At 32.1% G+C, this 19,470-nt stretch overlaps 1 protein-coding gene across 1 annotated transcript in view; it reads left to right on the top strand.

The window, feature by feature from the left end:
• The window catches only part of LOC111085741 (cytokine receptor-like), a 37,437-nt gene extending 37,044 nt beyond the window's left edge, over positions 1-393 (top strand). The window contains exon 16 of the mRNA XM_022385732.1: positions 275-393. Coding sequence (XP_022241440.1) covers positions 275-393 — 119 coding nt within the window. The remainder of the gene's footprint in view (positions 1-274) is intronic.
• Positions 394-19,470: the final 19,077 nt, after the last annotated feature.

Below are 19,470 nucleotides of genomic sequence, written 5' to 3'. Positions count from 1 at the left end.
AATATATATATATTCGTAAATTGCATGAAACAAAAGATAATTGGAATTTATAATATTTTAACTATAAAAATGCAAAACCACTGCTAATAATTGATCCTTCAACCCCCCCCCCCTTGGCACAGCGGTATGTCTGTGGACTTATAACCCTAGAAATCGGGTTTTGATACCAGTGATGGGCAGAGCACAGATAGCCCATTGTGTAGCTTTGTGCTTAACTTCAAAACAAACAAACAATTAATCTTTCAGTCTATTCTTGTAAATAATCGTTTGGTAGAGGTGGCTTTATGTCTTTACAGGTTGATATTTCACTTCGATATGAAGTATGGTCACCACGAACAGCAAGGGTATCCTGACGACAATGTTGGCATATCTTCAACCACACCTCAAAATTAATTGTTTCGAGGAATCTTTGGTATCTAGGATCACCTGAAAAGATGTTATGTGTCTCCTAAGAGCATCCCATAGTCATTCGGAGCCAACACGTTTAACAACAGTTTCTATAAAGACTGTGACCGGTTGTTTTGGTGTGGGATATTTTGTGATTGAGAATCCACACGTTTTCATAGTCAATGGATCTTGATAAATTGAACAATTCTCCACTGACACCTGCAAACCAGTTTCAAAACAAACACCTTGAATAATGTTTTACAATCATGACAAACGCCTTCCAGCTTCCTTTGGAGTCTATGCCAAACACATACAGTACTACCAGTGTGCATGTGGAGGAGACCTAGTGAGTGATCAGTCACTGAATGCTTCATATTTTCGAATAATATTGTTGATCTTAACATTGATAATCGTTGAAGTGTAACAAACCTTCAAAGTTAACGTACATTATCCTTGAGGTAGATTTTAGGTGTTTTTTCTACTTCTGAATGATATACTATTCATGATTATGTGTTGTTTATTATATTTACATACTTTGTATTTAGTTAGCATGAATATATTGGCATGCGATAAGTATCAATGAAATGTACAAATAGGAAACAGCCTCTTTGTGGCTGAAGAACGTATCATCAGATTTACCTTAAATTAAACTATGGGTTGGTTAAAAATAAAACCTCATATTCAAAATGATTATACCATAAAAACTACTTTCGTAAAGGAACAAAGTTTCATTAGAGACTCATTGAGCATTATAATTTTTATTAAGAAAAGTTAGAATATGGTATGAGGTGTTACAAAATTGTATTATGCTATGTATAAAAATAGTTTTCCTGGCACATTAACATTGCTTTTGCTTCTCTTTCAATAATGCGAAATTAGTAGTTTAAATAAAATGCGTGTTAATGTAGCAGAATGTGCGGTTGTTGCTCGACTGTGCTGTCAAAATAATGACAGTTTTTCTATGGTCAAAAACAGGATTTCCATTTACGGACACTCAGAAGAAAGTCATATTCTAAAACTGTTTGTAAACCCATAAATAATGATTCTTTCAACGATGTAAGAAATAGTCACTGATTGTTTCTATGTCAGTAAAAACAAAGTTATAAGATTGGCAACGATGGTCAACAAGCAAATTCAAAACCACTCATACAGAGAGAAATAGCCAGCGAAATCCCCGGTCATTATATTAGCAGGTTTTTGGTTGTGGGGATTTCTCAAAGGGAAAGTCTGCAAAAATATCCCACGAAATTTGAAAGGTCCGAAAATGGCCATTACCAAATAATGGTAACAATGGCATGATTTGTAGTTGGGCTTGAGATTCTGATTGAAGATGATGGAAAGTTTATGTAACACCTTGAAATACACTGTACCATGACCGGAATGAATTTCTTAAATGCATCTTGTGATTCTCAATATACCACTGTTGAACGTTAGTTCCCTAGGACAGTATAACACATATTCATCTTTGATATAAGGGTTTCTTCATAATTACACAGTAGCTTGTTATAAGTTTCTTATAAGCTTTCAGAAATACCCGAACGAGCAGTGAACTCTAATTCAAAACTTGCATCAAACTCGATAAAAAACAATAAATTAATTTTCCACATAAAATACTTTTGTTTTCACTTAAATGTTAATACGCTGTTTGTTTAATTTTAAAATGTGCCCTAAAATGTACCTTTCTGGAAGACAGTCCTGTAAGTGATGTCTCTTTGGCCGGAGATTATAATTGTTAAAACTAAAGGTCAGTTAATGAATCACCAGATATATCATATGCTTAAAACAATCACAATTACACCACCAACGATAACTAATACTGGTAGGAAACTCATTTTAAAACTATCAGAAAAGTAAGCATCTTTTATTAACATATTCCCTTAATTTTATCTTTCATTCCAGTTTCATCCCAGCTATACTGTATTTGGCATTAAAACCAATAACATATTTTTTATTCATTAATATATAATGATATTGTAAGATTTAATTACTTAGAATCCAAAAAAGTTAAAACCCGCGAAACAACTTTCAATGTAAAACCGCGAAAGATAATTCCCGCAAATATTAAGTAAACTACGGTATATAGAAACTATAACTGATATTACATCATATGATAGCATAATATTATATATACGATCTAGTATACTAATTATGCCATAATCAGACTATCTGCCACGCAATGAGAGTTTTAAAAGTATGACCTAGATAATCAACAAAATATGCAACACTCTGCTAAACGACTCCGACGCCACAGATATGTTACGAGAATTAAAACCACCGTCCTATTAGCGTGTCGAACGAACAAAGAGACGTCACTTAACACATATCTCTTGAGAATGCTAATTACATCGAGTTTTCTTCTTTTTGGATTCAAAATCAAAGTAGAACACAATATAACATGCAACAGACGATTTCTATAAATTTTATATTAAAATACATTAAATAACAGATGAATTACGAAGGCTAAAAACAAAATACTTGTTTCTAAAAATTTTCAATGCATTAAGAAGTTTATTTTCTCACAATAACGTTAGACTGCGAAAATCAGGTAATGTATCACTAACTATAAAAGTCTTATTGCCTTTGTCACTCTGTCGAGAACGCTTTCACGCTCCTTTTTTGGAAATGCTCAACAATATACCTCGTCGCTTAGCAACAAAACTATCACCCGATTGTTCTTAGGCCAACTATGGTGTTTATGTTGAACGCTCAATAGTGATTTGTTAGAAAGTTTTTTAATTCTCTATTCCTTTGATAACTTCGGTGATATAACAGCAAAACAGTTTAGTTCAAAATTCTTATAACATTTAGTTATAGCCAAAAGCAAAATAAAATTTAGCAAGTAGTATGTTTTAGTAGTAGCTAAGTCTTACGTTACGTTTATGTATTAGGCCTAATGTTTAAATCAGACTACAAATAGGCCTATTATTATTAATGTTATAGAGTCCGTGTTTAAATAGCTTTAAGTGCTGAATAAGTGTTAATTAATAAATATTATTTTATATTACCTACTTGGCCTTAAAACATAAAGCAAAATAAATGTTTATTACTATCAAATATTTTCTATCCTTCGTACAGTCGAAATAGTTGAAAATTTGTGTCGGTGTTTAAAAGTTTTAAGTGGTGAATAAATGTTAATTAATAAATATTTTTGGCATTTTAACACATAAATCATATACTTGCCCTTAAAACATAAAGAAAAATAAACGTTTATTACTACCAAGTATTATTTATCCTTTAGAGAGTCGAAAGAGTGGAAAATTTGTGTCAGAATGTCCGCACTATGTTTTCTAATTCCTGTCCTAGAATACAGTGAAAAGACTAGAGAGTGCTATTTAAGTCTCTTTCAGAGTGCACACCTACTCTTGTTTACAATAACATTTCATTTTTCTGTATAGTTTTTACTAAAAATGTGATGATTAAAGAATTACTTCGAGACTGATGAAATAAGTGAAGAGTAGATACATTTTGTAGGTACAGACAAATTTGTTTTAGTCAAATTCTGTAATATTCGGTAATCATTTAATAATGGTTCCCGTCATTTTTGACGCGTTTTATACTAGTTGTTTAATAAACGCGATGACAAAAGAATAACATCTTGTTTATGGACCTTGACCATGTTATTGCTATTAAATAGAACTATTAACTGAAATGGTATTAGCTAATATCAAGACATACGGTAGTGTGTCGTGCGGCCGAGAAAAAATATTGAGACCCGCAGCACACAGTATGTTATTTGTAGGAACCAATGAATTGCGATTTTCAGCTATCTGTAACTTAATAATCCCTCTATGAATATTTTATCTGTATTGCCTCACAGTTTGGTTACCTCACATTCCAAATTTCAAGAAATCCGTGTAGCCAAAACTAGGATATGTGATGCCAAAATTCGTCTGATTTTCTTCGTCGTCCTTTTCGTCTATTCACCAAATTGTACGGGATTTAAAAAGAATTAAAAACACACTTTCCAAATATTGATTTTTATGAAACTTGGTACACACTTAACATACCGTTTACTCTAGGTTTATACAAGATCTCACGCAAACCAAATACAGCGTTTAACTGCTACAGTAAAAAGATTATTGAAGGATAATTTGATTAAAAAAGATTTTAAGGATGACTAACAAAACAAGAAACTAATAAGACTTACGGAGAACTAACTAGTACAGGAAAGACTAAAACAACTATGAAGCACATCAAAAACAAAACGGATAATAAAACTTAAGAAGGATTAATAAAAATATAATGTTAACGAGACTAACTTAGGAGTACAACTTAAGATGTGAACTAAAAAGACGTAAGAAACACTGAGAAAGCATAACAAGAATAATAAGACTTAAAAAGTAGTAACAAAAACAAGTTAAGGTAAAGCTACTAAAGGTACTTGCCCTTGTCACTAATTTTGAACTACTGACCAAAGTAGCCAGTCAACAGAACCATACAACCCATCATCCATACTTCTTGATTGTCACTCTTATAACGCACCCACAAATTACAGTACGAGCAATATTTTATCACAAGGATTCGAACCGAGCCTGCTAATACCGAAAATTAAAGCTCTAGCATAGGACCAACCCGAGCCCAATAAGAACAATCAATCTAATAAGGCTTCAGAATGAATAAAAAAAACGTTGAGACTAAGAAGACCTAAAAATGTTTAACAAGAACAAGAAAGACTAACAAGTCTAAACAATGATTTTCAGGCTTAAGGTGGACGTTTGTAACTATAAGAATTTAGCCAAAACAACTTGATGACTTATATTTTCTTCACAACTAAATATCATTAAAAGTAAAGCAAATTCAAATTTTATTAATTTATTGAACTTACACGCTGCTTTCACAAACCATTCCCCATAGGATACAATTATGCATTAAAGAAGAAGGTGAGAGACTAGTTATCTTTAAGAAAGCATAAATAATAAGGCCTAAAACTAATATTTCTAATACGGAATGAGCTTATGGCATTACTTTTGTGCTAAAAGTCTTCCTCAAAGAGTTTTTAGGACAAATCATGAGCTTCGAGCTAAAATAAGCATAAAAGAACAACAAATTTAAAGACAATCTAACAATGTACACATTAAATGATAGTTTTTAACAAATTGTCGATTTCATTTTAAACTCTTGTAAAGTGCCAACCACCACTTTTGCAGCCAACAGTTCATTCCCTGTTAGAAAAATAAAACTGTCTTAAATGGAGGGTAGCCTGTCTTCTCCAAATCTTAAAATTGTATCCGCTCGTCCTATTGTTTTTAGAATAATTGCCTCTTTTGACTATATATATACCCTAAAATTATTTTTAATTTTGCTACTAGCAAAAGATCATTACCTTAATCTATTGAGCAACTTATTCACCACTATGCCAAGATCCTTTTCTTCTTTAAGCTATTGAATGGATTGTCATCTATATGAAACGTGTGATTCAAATTATGACGATCTAAGTTCATTATTCTGCACTTGCTATAATTGAAGGTTATCTCACAAATATTTGTCAAACTATCCAATTTATAGAAGTCGTCCTGTAGTACCTCAACATCTTCAATAGTGCTAAAATACCAAAAAGTTTAATATATCAGCCAATTTTATTAATTAACCCCTAGCAATATTATTAAAAAAAATTAGAAAAACAAAAGGCCCAAGCATTGACCCATGAGACACTACACTAGTAACAAGGTCCAGTTTGACTAGACTACACCAATGGCAACTGTTTGCGTTCTCTAACCCAACTACCTTGCAATCCAGTTTATTAGTATTCCCTCAACTCCCACCTGTGTGTTTTCTTTAGTTAATCCTTTGTGTGGCCCCTTAGCAAAGTGCCTTTATAAAAGTTTAAATGCACTAAGCACACACAAAATATCATCTAAAAGAAGGTTAATGAATTAGTGAATACATGTTGATTTTATATTGTGATATCACATTTCTTCATGTGGTTTTGTAAAGCTTTTTTTTATCAGACTCTCTAGAATTGTCTCACTAAAGAAACAGGCAACTCTTCTCGCCCCTTTGAAAATAGGAGTAACATTAGCAGTTCTTCAATCCTCCAGTACATGCTCACTGTCTGTTGATATTCTAAAAACAAAAAAAGAGAGGTTTGAGTATCTGATTTTAGGTCCCCCTTAAAATCCCGGGAAAATATTATTTAGTCCTGGTGCTTTATTTATTTATCTACTACCAAGGGACTAATATTTACATGATTCAGGTCACTCCCAATATTCCCCATGAAGTATTCAGGGCAAATAATGTTGTTAACATCCTTTCTTGCAAAAACAAAGAAGAGAAGAAAAGATTTGAAAGCTCAGCCAATTGTTAGTCTTCAAGAAATTTTGTCCATCAGCATTTTCTAAAAGTCCAATCCTATTTTACAATTTTGCTTACCGTTAACATATTTTGCTGTTCGTTTTAACATTGTCACCTAGTTGGTTTTTATAAGCTCTTTCGGATTTACTAATTTCCTTTTTGATCAAATCCTTATCTCTTTTACAGTTCTACAAAACTTCCATTATATATGTCAGTTTAATCTCTTAAACTTGTGAAATTTATCCTTGAGTTTCTCCTTTATGCCTTTAGTAATACAAATAGGTTGAGCTTTCGTTGTACTTTTCCTTTTCTTTTTATATTGAATCAAAAGCAATTTAATTTCAAAAAATTCCCAAATCTATTGCACATCACCTTTTAACTCATTATCCAAATTCATTATTTCTGAAAATTACGAGCTAAATTGTATTTTATTTTTATCTCAACGTGTAACAATACATCAAACATAATTTTATAATGACCACTCTTTCTTACTTTAACTCTTGCAACCAACTAACCAGCAGTGTTAACAATAAATCTAAAATTGCATTCTCTCTGATTGGTTTCTTACTATTTTGAATAGAAGACTATTCTGAATTAGTTTAATAAATCTCTCTTACTACTGCCCCCAATGGCACAGTGGTATATCTACGAACTTACAACGTTAGAAACCGGGATTCGATACTCGTGGTGGGCAGAGCACAGATAGCCCATTGTGTAGCTTTGTGGTTAAGTTCAAATAAACAAACCCTTACTACTTTAATAGCCTCGCATAATTATTGCATCAGTATCCTCATTAATAAAATTATGATCTGATTATCGATATCTCACCATCTGTCTGACCACAAGGCCTATAAAAAATAATAATTGAAAACTTCCTACTATGAAAACCCTCGATTTTAACCGATATAGATCCAACCTTTTGACTACCATTTTTATGGATTCAAATCATTCCTTGAACAAAGAGCCAACCCTATTTTAAAATGTTTATCACTATTAGATAATTAATAATCCAGAATTTCAAGATATTTCAAATTACCAATATTTCCCAACCCTTGCCGAGATTCGGTAATTTCCATTATATTATATTCTTACACTTCATTATGACCTCTAAACCCACCCATTTGTTCCAGATACTCCCAAAATTAGAATTATACTAAGTTCATATAAAACTATTATTTAACTTATGGTAGTCTGAATATTTTTTCTATTACCTTCTTGCCGTAGCTAAACTATCAATTTGTTCATTTCCAATATCCTAAGATTCCTCAAAACTGTGCAAGTTTAGTTTAAACTGTCCTTAGTACATTTATTTAAAGATTCACGAACATCTTGCTACCTAGCCTGATTAATAAGAGTCCATCTCTATTACATAATTTATCCTTACCCTGACAACTAACCCACAGATCTAACTAAGTCCAAATGTTGCTCCAAGCATAACTCTGATAATCTTTCATTTAAGCCTTGGATTTTGCTAAGTAAGTCATTCCTGCCTTTAGACCGAGAATGCAATCCCGTAAGGCCATTTCTATTTAAGGCTATTTCTATCCATTGTTTATACTTATAAAACAGCTCTTATGATTTACAACTTCCAACATAATTTGCTCCTACAATGCACTACAAAAATAGAATACCTCTTGGTACCAGCAACTAAATTCTACAGACATTGTTTATACTTATAAAGCAGCTCTTACGATTTACAACTTCCAACAACACTTGCTTTTACATGCACTACAAAAATAGAATACCTCTTAGTACCAGCAGCTAAACTGTTAAAACGCTCTACAATATCCTCTCTTTAAGCACCTGGCAAGTAAATTTTATAAATCCTAGTCTTTCTATTTGCTCCACTACGAATATTTTTATCGATGTGATTGATAAGAGAGAGAGTTCTCTACTATAAAGACCTCTTGATCATTTCGTTATATCCAAAAGTTCAAATGTATTAGAGACTGTTGTTTCATAGCTAACTGAAGCTGTCTCTGTAGTGTTAGCTTTTAATACTAGTATTCACTCTTGTAAGCCCAACACTCTTCTCCTCACCCTCTCCTAAAGCACACTTTACCCTAATTGAATCCATTTCCTGTTTTGATTCCTCGATTTATGCTCCTAATAACACAAGTCATTCAAAGCTATTCTCAAGCGAATAAGCTCTTTCAGTTCTCGGGCAATGCTTTCTACATTTCTACACCAATGACTAACTTACCAGAAAAGGCAGCGTTTACGTGCAAGATGGGGTTTCTGCTCATTCAACCTGAGTCACAAAACGTTAGTTTCATGTTAAGAATATTACTACTTGCCAAATATAAACCCTATCGGTCACATGTAGTCCATCCTCGATCGTTCGTGTGAAAACGTTTTATACAAATTACTTCTAGTAATACACTCATCCAAGTTCTGAAGATCCAAAAATTATTAATGGTAATATTGCACTCTTTGTGTTTTGTATTTTTTAAAATAAAACGGCATTATTTTTTGAATGGATGTGTCGTAACTTATTAATTGTATTTAATCTAATGGTTTGTGGACATTTGCGTCAGGAAAAGATATACAAGCACAAAATAAAAGATAAACTTGGGGTACTGCGAAACTAAGGGAAAAGGTGACAGACTGTACTGACGCTGTGTATGCTTCAGTTGTTAAAATTGAGGTAATTTGTTTATAGTTATAACTTATTTACAAGATAATTACATATACATGTATATAGATTATACTAACAAACATATGTCGAGTTACTTTGAACATGTAGCATTGGTCTACTCAGAATGCTCTAGAAAGGAGATCAGTAAGTCCAAATATTTAAACAAAAATCACCAGATTGATACTTTAATATTGATGAAGAGTCTCTAATGTTATGTAAAATTGAAAGTATATGTATAAGTTGAAATTTAGGTAAAGTATTAAAAAATTGCTGGAAATGTTGAAAATCGATATATGAATTAGTTGCAACGTTTAGTCACACGAAAACTATTTTAGATGAGACCACTCAACTATATTAAACAGTTGATATTATGAAACTTAAAGACATTCAGGCTAGTCAAGGGTGCTGTAAGAGCGTGCCAAAGGTAAAATTGATAGATTTGTAAAATCTTTACAATGGAACTCATCTTTGCAAAAACTTTACAAGAATTTTATACTATATAGTCGTGTTCACATATAAATAAACACCATCTGTGAGGTCTGTAAAACAATGCTTTCCATTAACTATATGTCATCCCCAAGAATGAACAGCACTGCTTTCATTGATGGCACCCCCACCAGCAACGCCCTTGATGATTGGTTACGAAATGAACTTCATTCAGTTTTGAAGTACTAATGACAGGCTTATTAATAGTTCGAAGTGGTTATGCTAACTGTATAGGATTATGGTAGAGGTAATATAATGGTTTGGATTCCATTTTGCTCTTCGAATGGGGAACTTCCTGCACTTTTAAATATTGGTGTCTATTAAGAAATATTTAAATATTAAAAGAACACCTTTCAGGGGCCACAGTGAGGTAAGTGTTTTGTAAGTAGACCAATGTGTTTTTAAACCACGATAACGTTCCTTGTTATAAAGCACACACAGCCCATGTCTAGTTTCAGAATAACTTTTAATGTTTACGAATGACCCAGTCGCCTATTTTTCCTTTATTTGCGATCATAGGAACATAATTTGAAAGGCAGTACTGTAGTCTTTTAGTTATCATGAAAGTTTGAAAAACAAACAAACAATGGAAACAAAATGTACCAGACAGTTTGTCAGAACGTATATGAAGTTAGTGTAATCTTTATTCGAAAATATTCTTGGATAATCTAAAGCTCTGATATGGATGTCTTAAGATACACTTCGCTGAATATATTTCGGCATCATTAAAAGTACCACAGTATGATAAAGTCATGGTTTATATCTACCTATCCAAAGGATGTTCAGGAAATACTTTTACTCAGAACAAGGTTATACTCATTTTGCAAATAAGTATCCAATGAAATACTATCAATCTCAGGACCAAATATAATATAATATGAGAATTTAACTTTCTAGAACATGTAATCTCCATAGGTCATAGAATATTTAGCAACGTTTTCCTGATCAGTATTCCTACCCACAAAAAAACCAATTAAAAATTACTTTATGGGAAAGTTGTTTTAGATTCATAATATGTTATAACTTTCAAAGCTACTGATAACAAACATTTGCATTTCTTTCTCAATCCCAACTTTAATAGTTCATCCGCTATTTTGCATTAGTTTATTAAATATTCATATTTGTCAATCTCTTTATGCCGCATCCACTCGATAATATTTTTTTTACAAATAAATCTGAAGGAGGTTCTATGGAAAATATTTAAAATGAAATATAATGCGCGAAATTCTTTGGATCAACTGAAATAACTTTAAGTTAATTGTAATAATATATTCAGAAACAGCAGTTTAGGATATTTGTTCCAAGCTCTTCTATTATATAAGTACTGAAGGTATCCATGAACTCCGAAGTGGATTACATGAATTAACAATTGATTCTCGTTGGTTTTTATACTTACATCACGAACCTGATAAATATTTAAAAGTTATAAACTTTCAAACTCAGTGCAGACATATAATCTTCATAGAATGATCAACGCAAAATGGGATTTTAAGCGATAAGTTCAAGGCTTTATAATGTTAAAATTGTAGAAGGCACAGTGCAGATAGCCAATTGTGTAGGCTTGTGCTTAAAAGTTGTATGCATTTACTATATATAAATGGTTACATTATATCAGCTAAACGTGCGATTCTCGTTTATTTTGATATTTATATCGCTCATCTGTTTAATGTTTACCACTTCTGCGCACTATTTTGGGTGAATTTCAAAATGTTTTGAACACAGAATTGAAGTTAGTTTTTTATGATTATTTTTTGTTTTTGTTCCTAGAGCAAACTAGGTAATTGTAAAAAAAATACTTTTGTTTCCAAATATATTCTAGGGGATGTAAATTTCATATAACAATATTGTAAACGAAGGAAATAATCCGATTTTCTTGGAAGGAAAACGACTGTATGAGAAGTTGTTGTTGAGTGGTGGTCCATGAAGCATGTGTATTACTCTTGTATCTTGGAAGGAAAACGACTGTATGAGAAGTTGTTGTTGAGTGGTGGTCCACGGAGCATGTGTATTACTCTTGTATCTTGGTCTGTAGGCTATAACTGTTGTATTTAATATGTTTATTATTCAGCTAGTGAGTCTTCGTCATATGGCAATAAAAAGTAATCTAAAATAAACTTCATGCATAAAACTAGACTAGTTGAATTGTACAGAGGCGTAGAGTAAGACGAGGAAAAGTACTCTGTATGTAAATTGACTTCGGAATCAAAATTACAGTATTCTTAAAATGCTTAATACTGGAAGCAATCAAACACATGCATACATACACACACACACATATATATATATTATAAAATGTGGGCTATTGCACGGAGTACTGTATCCGTTTAATTAAAAAAATACAGATGTAAAAAAATGAAATAAAACTGAACTCATACGAGGTATCATACTAACAGCTACACAGTAAAGCAAAAAAAAATAATGCTCTCTATATATATATTTCAAAAGAAATCGTTTTTTTTTAATTTTTGTTATAAAAAAACATTTCACATTTGATGGTATGGTGTATACAGCCTAGAAAAATATTTCACTCACACTAGGTTTCGTCTTATGTTGCCCCCCAGTAGCACAGCGGTATGTCTGCGGACTTACAACGCTAGAATCCAGGTTTCGATACCCGTGGTGGGCAGAGCACAGATAGCCCATTGTGTAGCTTTGTGCTTAATTACAAATAAACAAAAATAATAAATAAATCGTCACATGTCCTGAATGATTACAAATGTTATTTATTTGTACATTGAAAATACAATAGATTCAAAGGTTAAAAAAACTGATACAGTAGATTCAAAGGTTAAAAAAACTGATACAGTAGATTCAAAGGTTAAAAAAACTGATACAGTAGATTCAAAGGTTAAAAAAACTGATACAGTAGATTCAAAGGTTAAAAAAACTGATACAGTAGATTCAAAGGTTAAAAAAACTGATTTTCCGAAGGGCATTTAAGCATGATTTATTTTTCAATTTCCAAGCATTTCAAAATAAATAACGTGGGTGTTATCAAAGGAAAATTCGGCTAGATTATTATAATTTTGTTTATATTAGTGCGTTTTCTGTTTATACTGTCAATAAAAAAAACTGCTCTATGCATTTATTCTTTATTTTTCTGTTCTGCAACTCATTTAGAATCCACAAATAGTTTTGCAGATCATTTGACATTTATAATATTTATATTTATTTAGAATGTCTACTGATGAAGAATGTTAGCATTCAGTTTACGGACTTACAACACAAAATTCTGAGGTACGATTCCTCCATGGTGGACAGAGTGCAGTTAACTTATTGTGTAGCTTCGCACTAATCAAACAACAATAACTGATGGAGACAGTGAACAAAATTTTTAACAGTGAGGATATTATATCTATCATATTGTGTGAAAGAGACTGAAAAATGTATATATTTATCATCAACTAGATGAAAAATGAATGTAGTGAAAGCACACTTTTCATCACAACCCATACACTCCAATGAAGACAGAGAAAGAAACAAGTAAATAAAACAAAGTCATGAAGACAATAGATTTTGTTTTATAATAACTTCTAGAAAAACCAATAAAAACATAATATTAATAATATTTTAAACAAAAACAGTGAAGACAGATTTTTTGTATCATATAAACTAACATGGACAATAAAGATATATTATCACTAAATTTTATGAAGAAGACGATAAAATAGTTTTTTGATAAATCCTGATAGAGATACCTTAAATATAATATACTTCAAACTTTATAAAGAAGATAGTAGAAACAACTTGTTATCAGACCCCTGATAAAGACATTGAAGTTGTAAACTTCATTAATTAAACTCAATAATGAAGGAAACATATTTTTATTATGATTGCTAATGAAAACAATGGTATTATCATATTACTGATGATAAGAGTAACAGTGGAATTACAATAACTCCAACTGTAATATTTTATCGGGAGGGCAAGATATTTAAGCTTTATACAAAATCATAACAATTATTCTTTACTTTTTCTAACGCTAACTGGAGTTTATTATAAACACTTCTATTAATTTAAATAAAATAACAACTTATATTTTTAATTTATCTTTATTTTTGTAATATTTCCCTATTACAGCTTTGTTTGTTGTGAATTTTGCGCAAAGCTTCACGAGGGCTATCTGCGCTAGCCGTCCCTAATTTAGCAGTGAAAGACTAGAGCAGTGGTTCTTAACCTTTTTTGCTCCATGCCCCACCTCGACATCTCAAAAAATTTGATACCCCTTAATATAAAAACCAATTTGGTGTCGAAAAGGTATAATAATATAATGTAAAATTTAGAAATTTACCAAAGAAATAGGAGTTATAATTTTTCTTATTGTAGCATTTTCAAAATGCTCCTCTATGTGGCGTGCGCCCCACGTTCAGAATCACTGGACTAAAGGAAAGATAGCTAGTCATCAACACACACGGCCAACTTTTGGGCTACCCTTTTACCAACTAAAAGTGCGATTGACCGTGATATTATAACGTCCCCACGGCTGAAAGGACAAATATGTTCGGTGGGACAGGGATTCGAACCCGCATGCCAGGCCTACAGCTTTGTCATTAGTTATCGATAAATTATAATTCTGGAGATATATGTAATTATTTTATTTACATTAAAAGAAAAAAAATTGTTTGAAGTCAAACATAACGATGATTTAAAAAAGAGGCTAGCTATTAGTATTATTATTAATTAATGATAATTAAATAACCTTAAAGAAACCTAAAAAAATATTTAGATAAAACCAGAAGGGCTGGTTGAAATCCACCATAAGTTTCTAGTTTGTAAAATAACACGAAAATTTTCCAAGCGATATTTGAATTATATACACCTAAAACGTAAAAAAAAGAAAAGAAAAAAATGTAATACATTTTGTGCACACTGGTGAAATGTAAGCACTGGATATTAGTTTAAATGTATCTTTTTATGACACTAATATTACAATTAATAATTTTATTATAATATTCTTGATTAAAAAACTAATAAGATAAACACGAACTATACTAGTATAAGAATTTCTATTACTTGTAGATTCCGTAATAAAAAAAATCAGTTTTAGTATTACTGAGGACATATCTGATATGGCATTGAAAATATTAGTATTTCAACTGTTTCTATTATCTGACGTTAATTTGCAGAAAAAGATATATTTAAATATACAAAAGCAATTTTATTGGGATATATTTCTTTATAATCATAGAGGAGCAAATAAGCATGCATTTATTACTACACATACAAATACCATTTCAAATATACTTTTGGCAGCAATAGTCCATAGGAGTTTTGATATCGAATTGAATGTCGCCTGGGCAGTGACTTGTGACATACAAAATATAGACTTGAAACTGTATTTTTACACACACTTTTGATTTGAAATCCGTAACGAAAAAACAAGGGAATATTGAAGCAAACATTACAGTTTTTTTTTTATCAGGAATGTTAGGCCTATTAATTTCACGGCTTTCCCAACAGAACTTTTATTTCTATTTGTTCAATTCAATAATTTATATTCATGTACTAAGAACTTTAGCAACAGCTTACTGGCACCTTATTTGGGCCACACCTCTTTCGACATAACTTCTTTTTGATTTTCTTTATCTTTCATTTTTTTTTTTTTTACTAGAAATTACATCTAATATTCCTGGTTTATAAATAAAGTATCTAATTGTTGTCTGCCTTGTGTAGGTTTCTGTAAAATATTATGTACACTCTAATTGCAGCTAAAAAATAAATGTCTACTCATTTACATAGTTTTTGGAAGAGTGAGTTTTAGTTTTAAAATACAAATTAATAGAAACATTATAAGAGTCAATATTTTGATACAAGATAGCCGGTATTCTCTGCAGAAAAGAAATAGTTCTATTTCATAAATATAGGTGATAAATTAAGATTTAACATTAGGCTATTATAGGTAAAGTATCTAATTGTTCAAAAATTGTCTGTATTTTGTAGGTTTCTCTAAATTATTATTTCTATTGTAATTGCAGTGATGACATGCCCTCTGACCTATACTCGTAGGAAAACCCGTCTAGATACGGTTAAACAAAGAAAAAAATACTAATTTCAAATTTCAAGACATTTTAAACTTTATGACGAACTAAGAGTAACTCAGATATTCAGAGGTATTATGTAGATACCTTATGAAATATTTCATATCCAAACCGAATTTGAAAACAAACTTTATTCGACACAATACATCGCCATTACATATAATACTAGATAATATACGCTGTATGGTATCTATGGTAGTAAATTAGGTAAAAACAAACACTAATAATTGTTTTCTAATCAGAGCTCCGAACGGAACAATTCAGAGTTCGAACCCTGCTGTGAGCACAGCGGAGATAGCGAACTGTGAAGCATTGCCATTAAATAAATGGCATAATTGGGGGCGTTATAACGTGACGGTCACTCCCACTATTCGTTGGTAAAAGAGTAGCCCAAGAGTTGGCGGTGGGTGGTGATGACTAGCTGCCTTCCCTCTAGTCTTACACTGCTAAATTAGGGACGGCTAGCGCAGGTAGCCCTCGTGTAGCTTTGCGCGAAATTCAAAAACAAACAAACAAACAAATGACATATTTGACCTTGCTCTTTCCCGCGCTTTACAATCCGAAAGGCACTGAAAACCATAGTGAGAGAGATTTTTTAAATTATTGTTATGTAACGCCATATACTGGAGAAGTGTAGTGTATTGATCAACGGTCTGTGTGTGACATTAGATCACAATAAAACTAATAACAAATGGAAACAAATTTTTCTCTACTTGCTTTATACAGTTTATAGTAAGAACACAATAGCATCTCGTTCTTGTGTGGCTCCCGTCGCTGCTTACGAGGCCTTTCGCTCAGTTCCAAAGGTCATCAGGGTGACTGCAACGCCCCCCTCCCCGCCACATGTTTGGTCCATACACGAGCTTTGCTTTGAGAGAAAGGCCTAGTCTTAATACTGGAAACAGACCCGGCATGACCAGGTGGCTAGGGCGCTCGACTCGCAATCTGAGGGTCGCGGGTTCTATTTCCCGTTCCACCTAACATGCTCGCCCTTTCAGCCGTGAGGGCGTTATAATGTGATGGTCAATCCCACTATTCATTGGTAAAAGAGTAACCAAAGAGTTTGCAGAGGGTGGTGATGACTGGCTGCCTTCCCTCTAATCTTTCACTGCTAAATTAGGGACGGCTAGCGCAGATAGCCCCCGTGTAGCTTTGCGCGAAATTCGAAACAAACAAAAAAACTTACTGTAAACTCTTATGGGGCTAGTAAAGCAAGATTAGTTTGTTCAATTGTTTGTTCATTTGAAGTTATGCACAAAGCTACACAGTGGGCTATCTGTGCTCTGCCCACCACGGGTATCGAAACCCAGTTTCTAGCGTTGTAAGTCCGCAGACATACCGCTGTGCCACTAGGGGGTTATATTGGAGTTATATTGGGGTTATATATACGAAGATAACCCATTGTGTAAGTTTATGATTAACAACAAATTATTGTATTGTAATGTCACAATGACTCACACTATTGATCTGTGTACATATGTAGACAGATTTTTTCTTAGGTCTTATGACTGTCTTCTGAGAAATTAAGACAAAAAAATAAATGATAAAAAATACTCAGTTTTTTTTTGTGGGTAAAGTATATTTGAGATAATAATTAGTTTTTTATGTTTTTATTATCGAGGAATTTTAATATATATATATATTTAGATTATATGATCTTTCACGTTTCATAAAAACAAAGTCAGAAGAAATATATTTATACTTTTATTGAATATCTAGTGAGCACACTGACATTTTGACTTCTGTAAATATTGAGTAAATTCACCAGAACGGATTCTAACTTTATCTAAAACAAATAAGTGGGTCCCAATAAAATTAAAATAAACTTGTGTTTCGATGACCAAAGTTTACAGCTTTCACTTGACCACAACATATCTCAGCATTAGCAAAGCATACAATGAGGATCACTATTTAAAAAACATTTACAAATTCATTTGTAATTTTACGACAAACACTGTTATATCCCAAAATGTATTAGTATAACAATGTAGAGGCATTATTTTCTCACAAAAAATAGCGAAGTTCAGCATATATATATAAATCACTACAGAAACATGACCATAAGTACTATTTACACATTTTACTTAAATGAGTATAACAACAATAACATTGTATTTGCTTGGACACTGCACACGTTTATATGTATACTAACATATTGGAAATATATAAAAATGATTTTTTTCCTCTTCACGTTTAACATATAATCCTTTATGTATTTAATTGATGAGCTAAGAAATTATTCTATAGTTTATTTACGCCGTGATTTAATTTTATTTGGAAGGAAGCATTTTTTTTGTTCGTAATGAATAAGTGGAATGAAAGTACTTTAGATATTGTTATAACCCGTATCTTAATAAGTTATTCACAAAAAAACTTTAGTGCATATGTTAACATAATTTACTGCCTTATTTATCAGCAACACATGAACGGATTAAAATGAATTTTAATAAGGTATACAGAACACCTTAGTTTATTTTTATGATATGTTTTTAGGGTATTAGTAAAGAAGTGTACATATAAAAAAATCAGTAAAGAAGACAATATATCATTTTTCTGGAGTATTTATGTAGGCGAAAAACCCTAGTATGTTACAATTTGTTATTTAAGAATTGCAGTGGTAATGCAGAGACTGGTGTATACACATATTTTTACGAAATTAATCTTTAATTGTTGACTTCAAGCCACGTTCCCGTGGCAACTAACACTAAACAATTTATGCTTGGTTGTGATTGGCTGACTGAAGGAATGACGTACATGCCCCAAGATTTAGTTATAACCATTATTGAGGTATATATGGCTAGCTGCAGATTGCTTGTATAACTAAGAATACTTATGAACTATAATGAACCCTTGAAACACTGATTGTAAATGCAGTCGGACATACTATCTTTCACATCTTCTTACCAATAGGCCAATACATTCTTTCCAATCTATTTTTAGTTTATTACATTAACATTACATACATTTTCATTAATGTAATGTCATGAAAAGGAATTATGTAATAAAGAGAATATTTTAAAAAGTAAATTGGAATAATTTGTTTAGGGTAGCTTATGATGCAATAATATATATACCCATTTAAATACAATATTAAATATTGTAATGAATGTCAAAGATACTGCACTCTTGAGTATGTTGTTTCTTACATATTTCGTTCTAAACATTTGTTCACAGATCGCATATATATGAAGTAGTAGAATGATAATGTATCGGTAACTATTGTATTCTACATAATAATATAATTCACAGCGCCCGGCATGGCCAGGTGGTTAAGGCGCTCGACTCGCAATCTGAGGGTCGCTGGTTCGAATCCCCATTCCACCAAACATGCTCGCCCTTTCAGCCGTGGGGGCGTTATAATGTGTCGGTCAATCCCACTATTCGTTGGTAAACGAGTAGCCCAAGAGTTGGCGGTGGGTGGTGATGACAAGCTGCCTTCCCTCTAGTCTTACACTGCTAAATTAGGGACGGCTAAGCACAGATAGCCCTCGTGTGGCTTTGCGCGAAATTCAAAAACAAACCCTCTAGTTCAAAAATTTATAATTAGATAGGCCTGCGATGGTTATATTGTCTTGAAATTTTACAAGTTCTACAGTAATTCCTGTACGCTGAATCCGAAAATGATATCTA

The sequence above is a fragment of the Limulus polyphemus genome, unplaced genomic scaffold (genome assembly GCF_000517525.1).
Source record: "Limulus polyphemus unplaced genomic scaffold, Limulus_polyphemus-2.1.2 Scaffold587, whole genome shotgun sequence".
NCBI lineage: Eukaryota > Metazoa > Arthropoda > Merostomata > Xiphosura > Limulidae > Limulus > Limulus polyphemus.
Note: the sequence above shows the minus strand (reverse complement) of the source record. Positions and strands in the feature narration are given on the sequence as shown.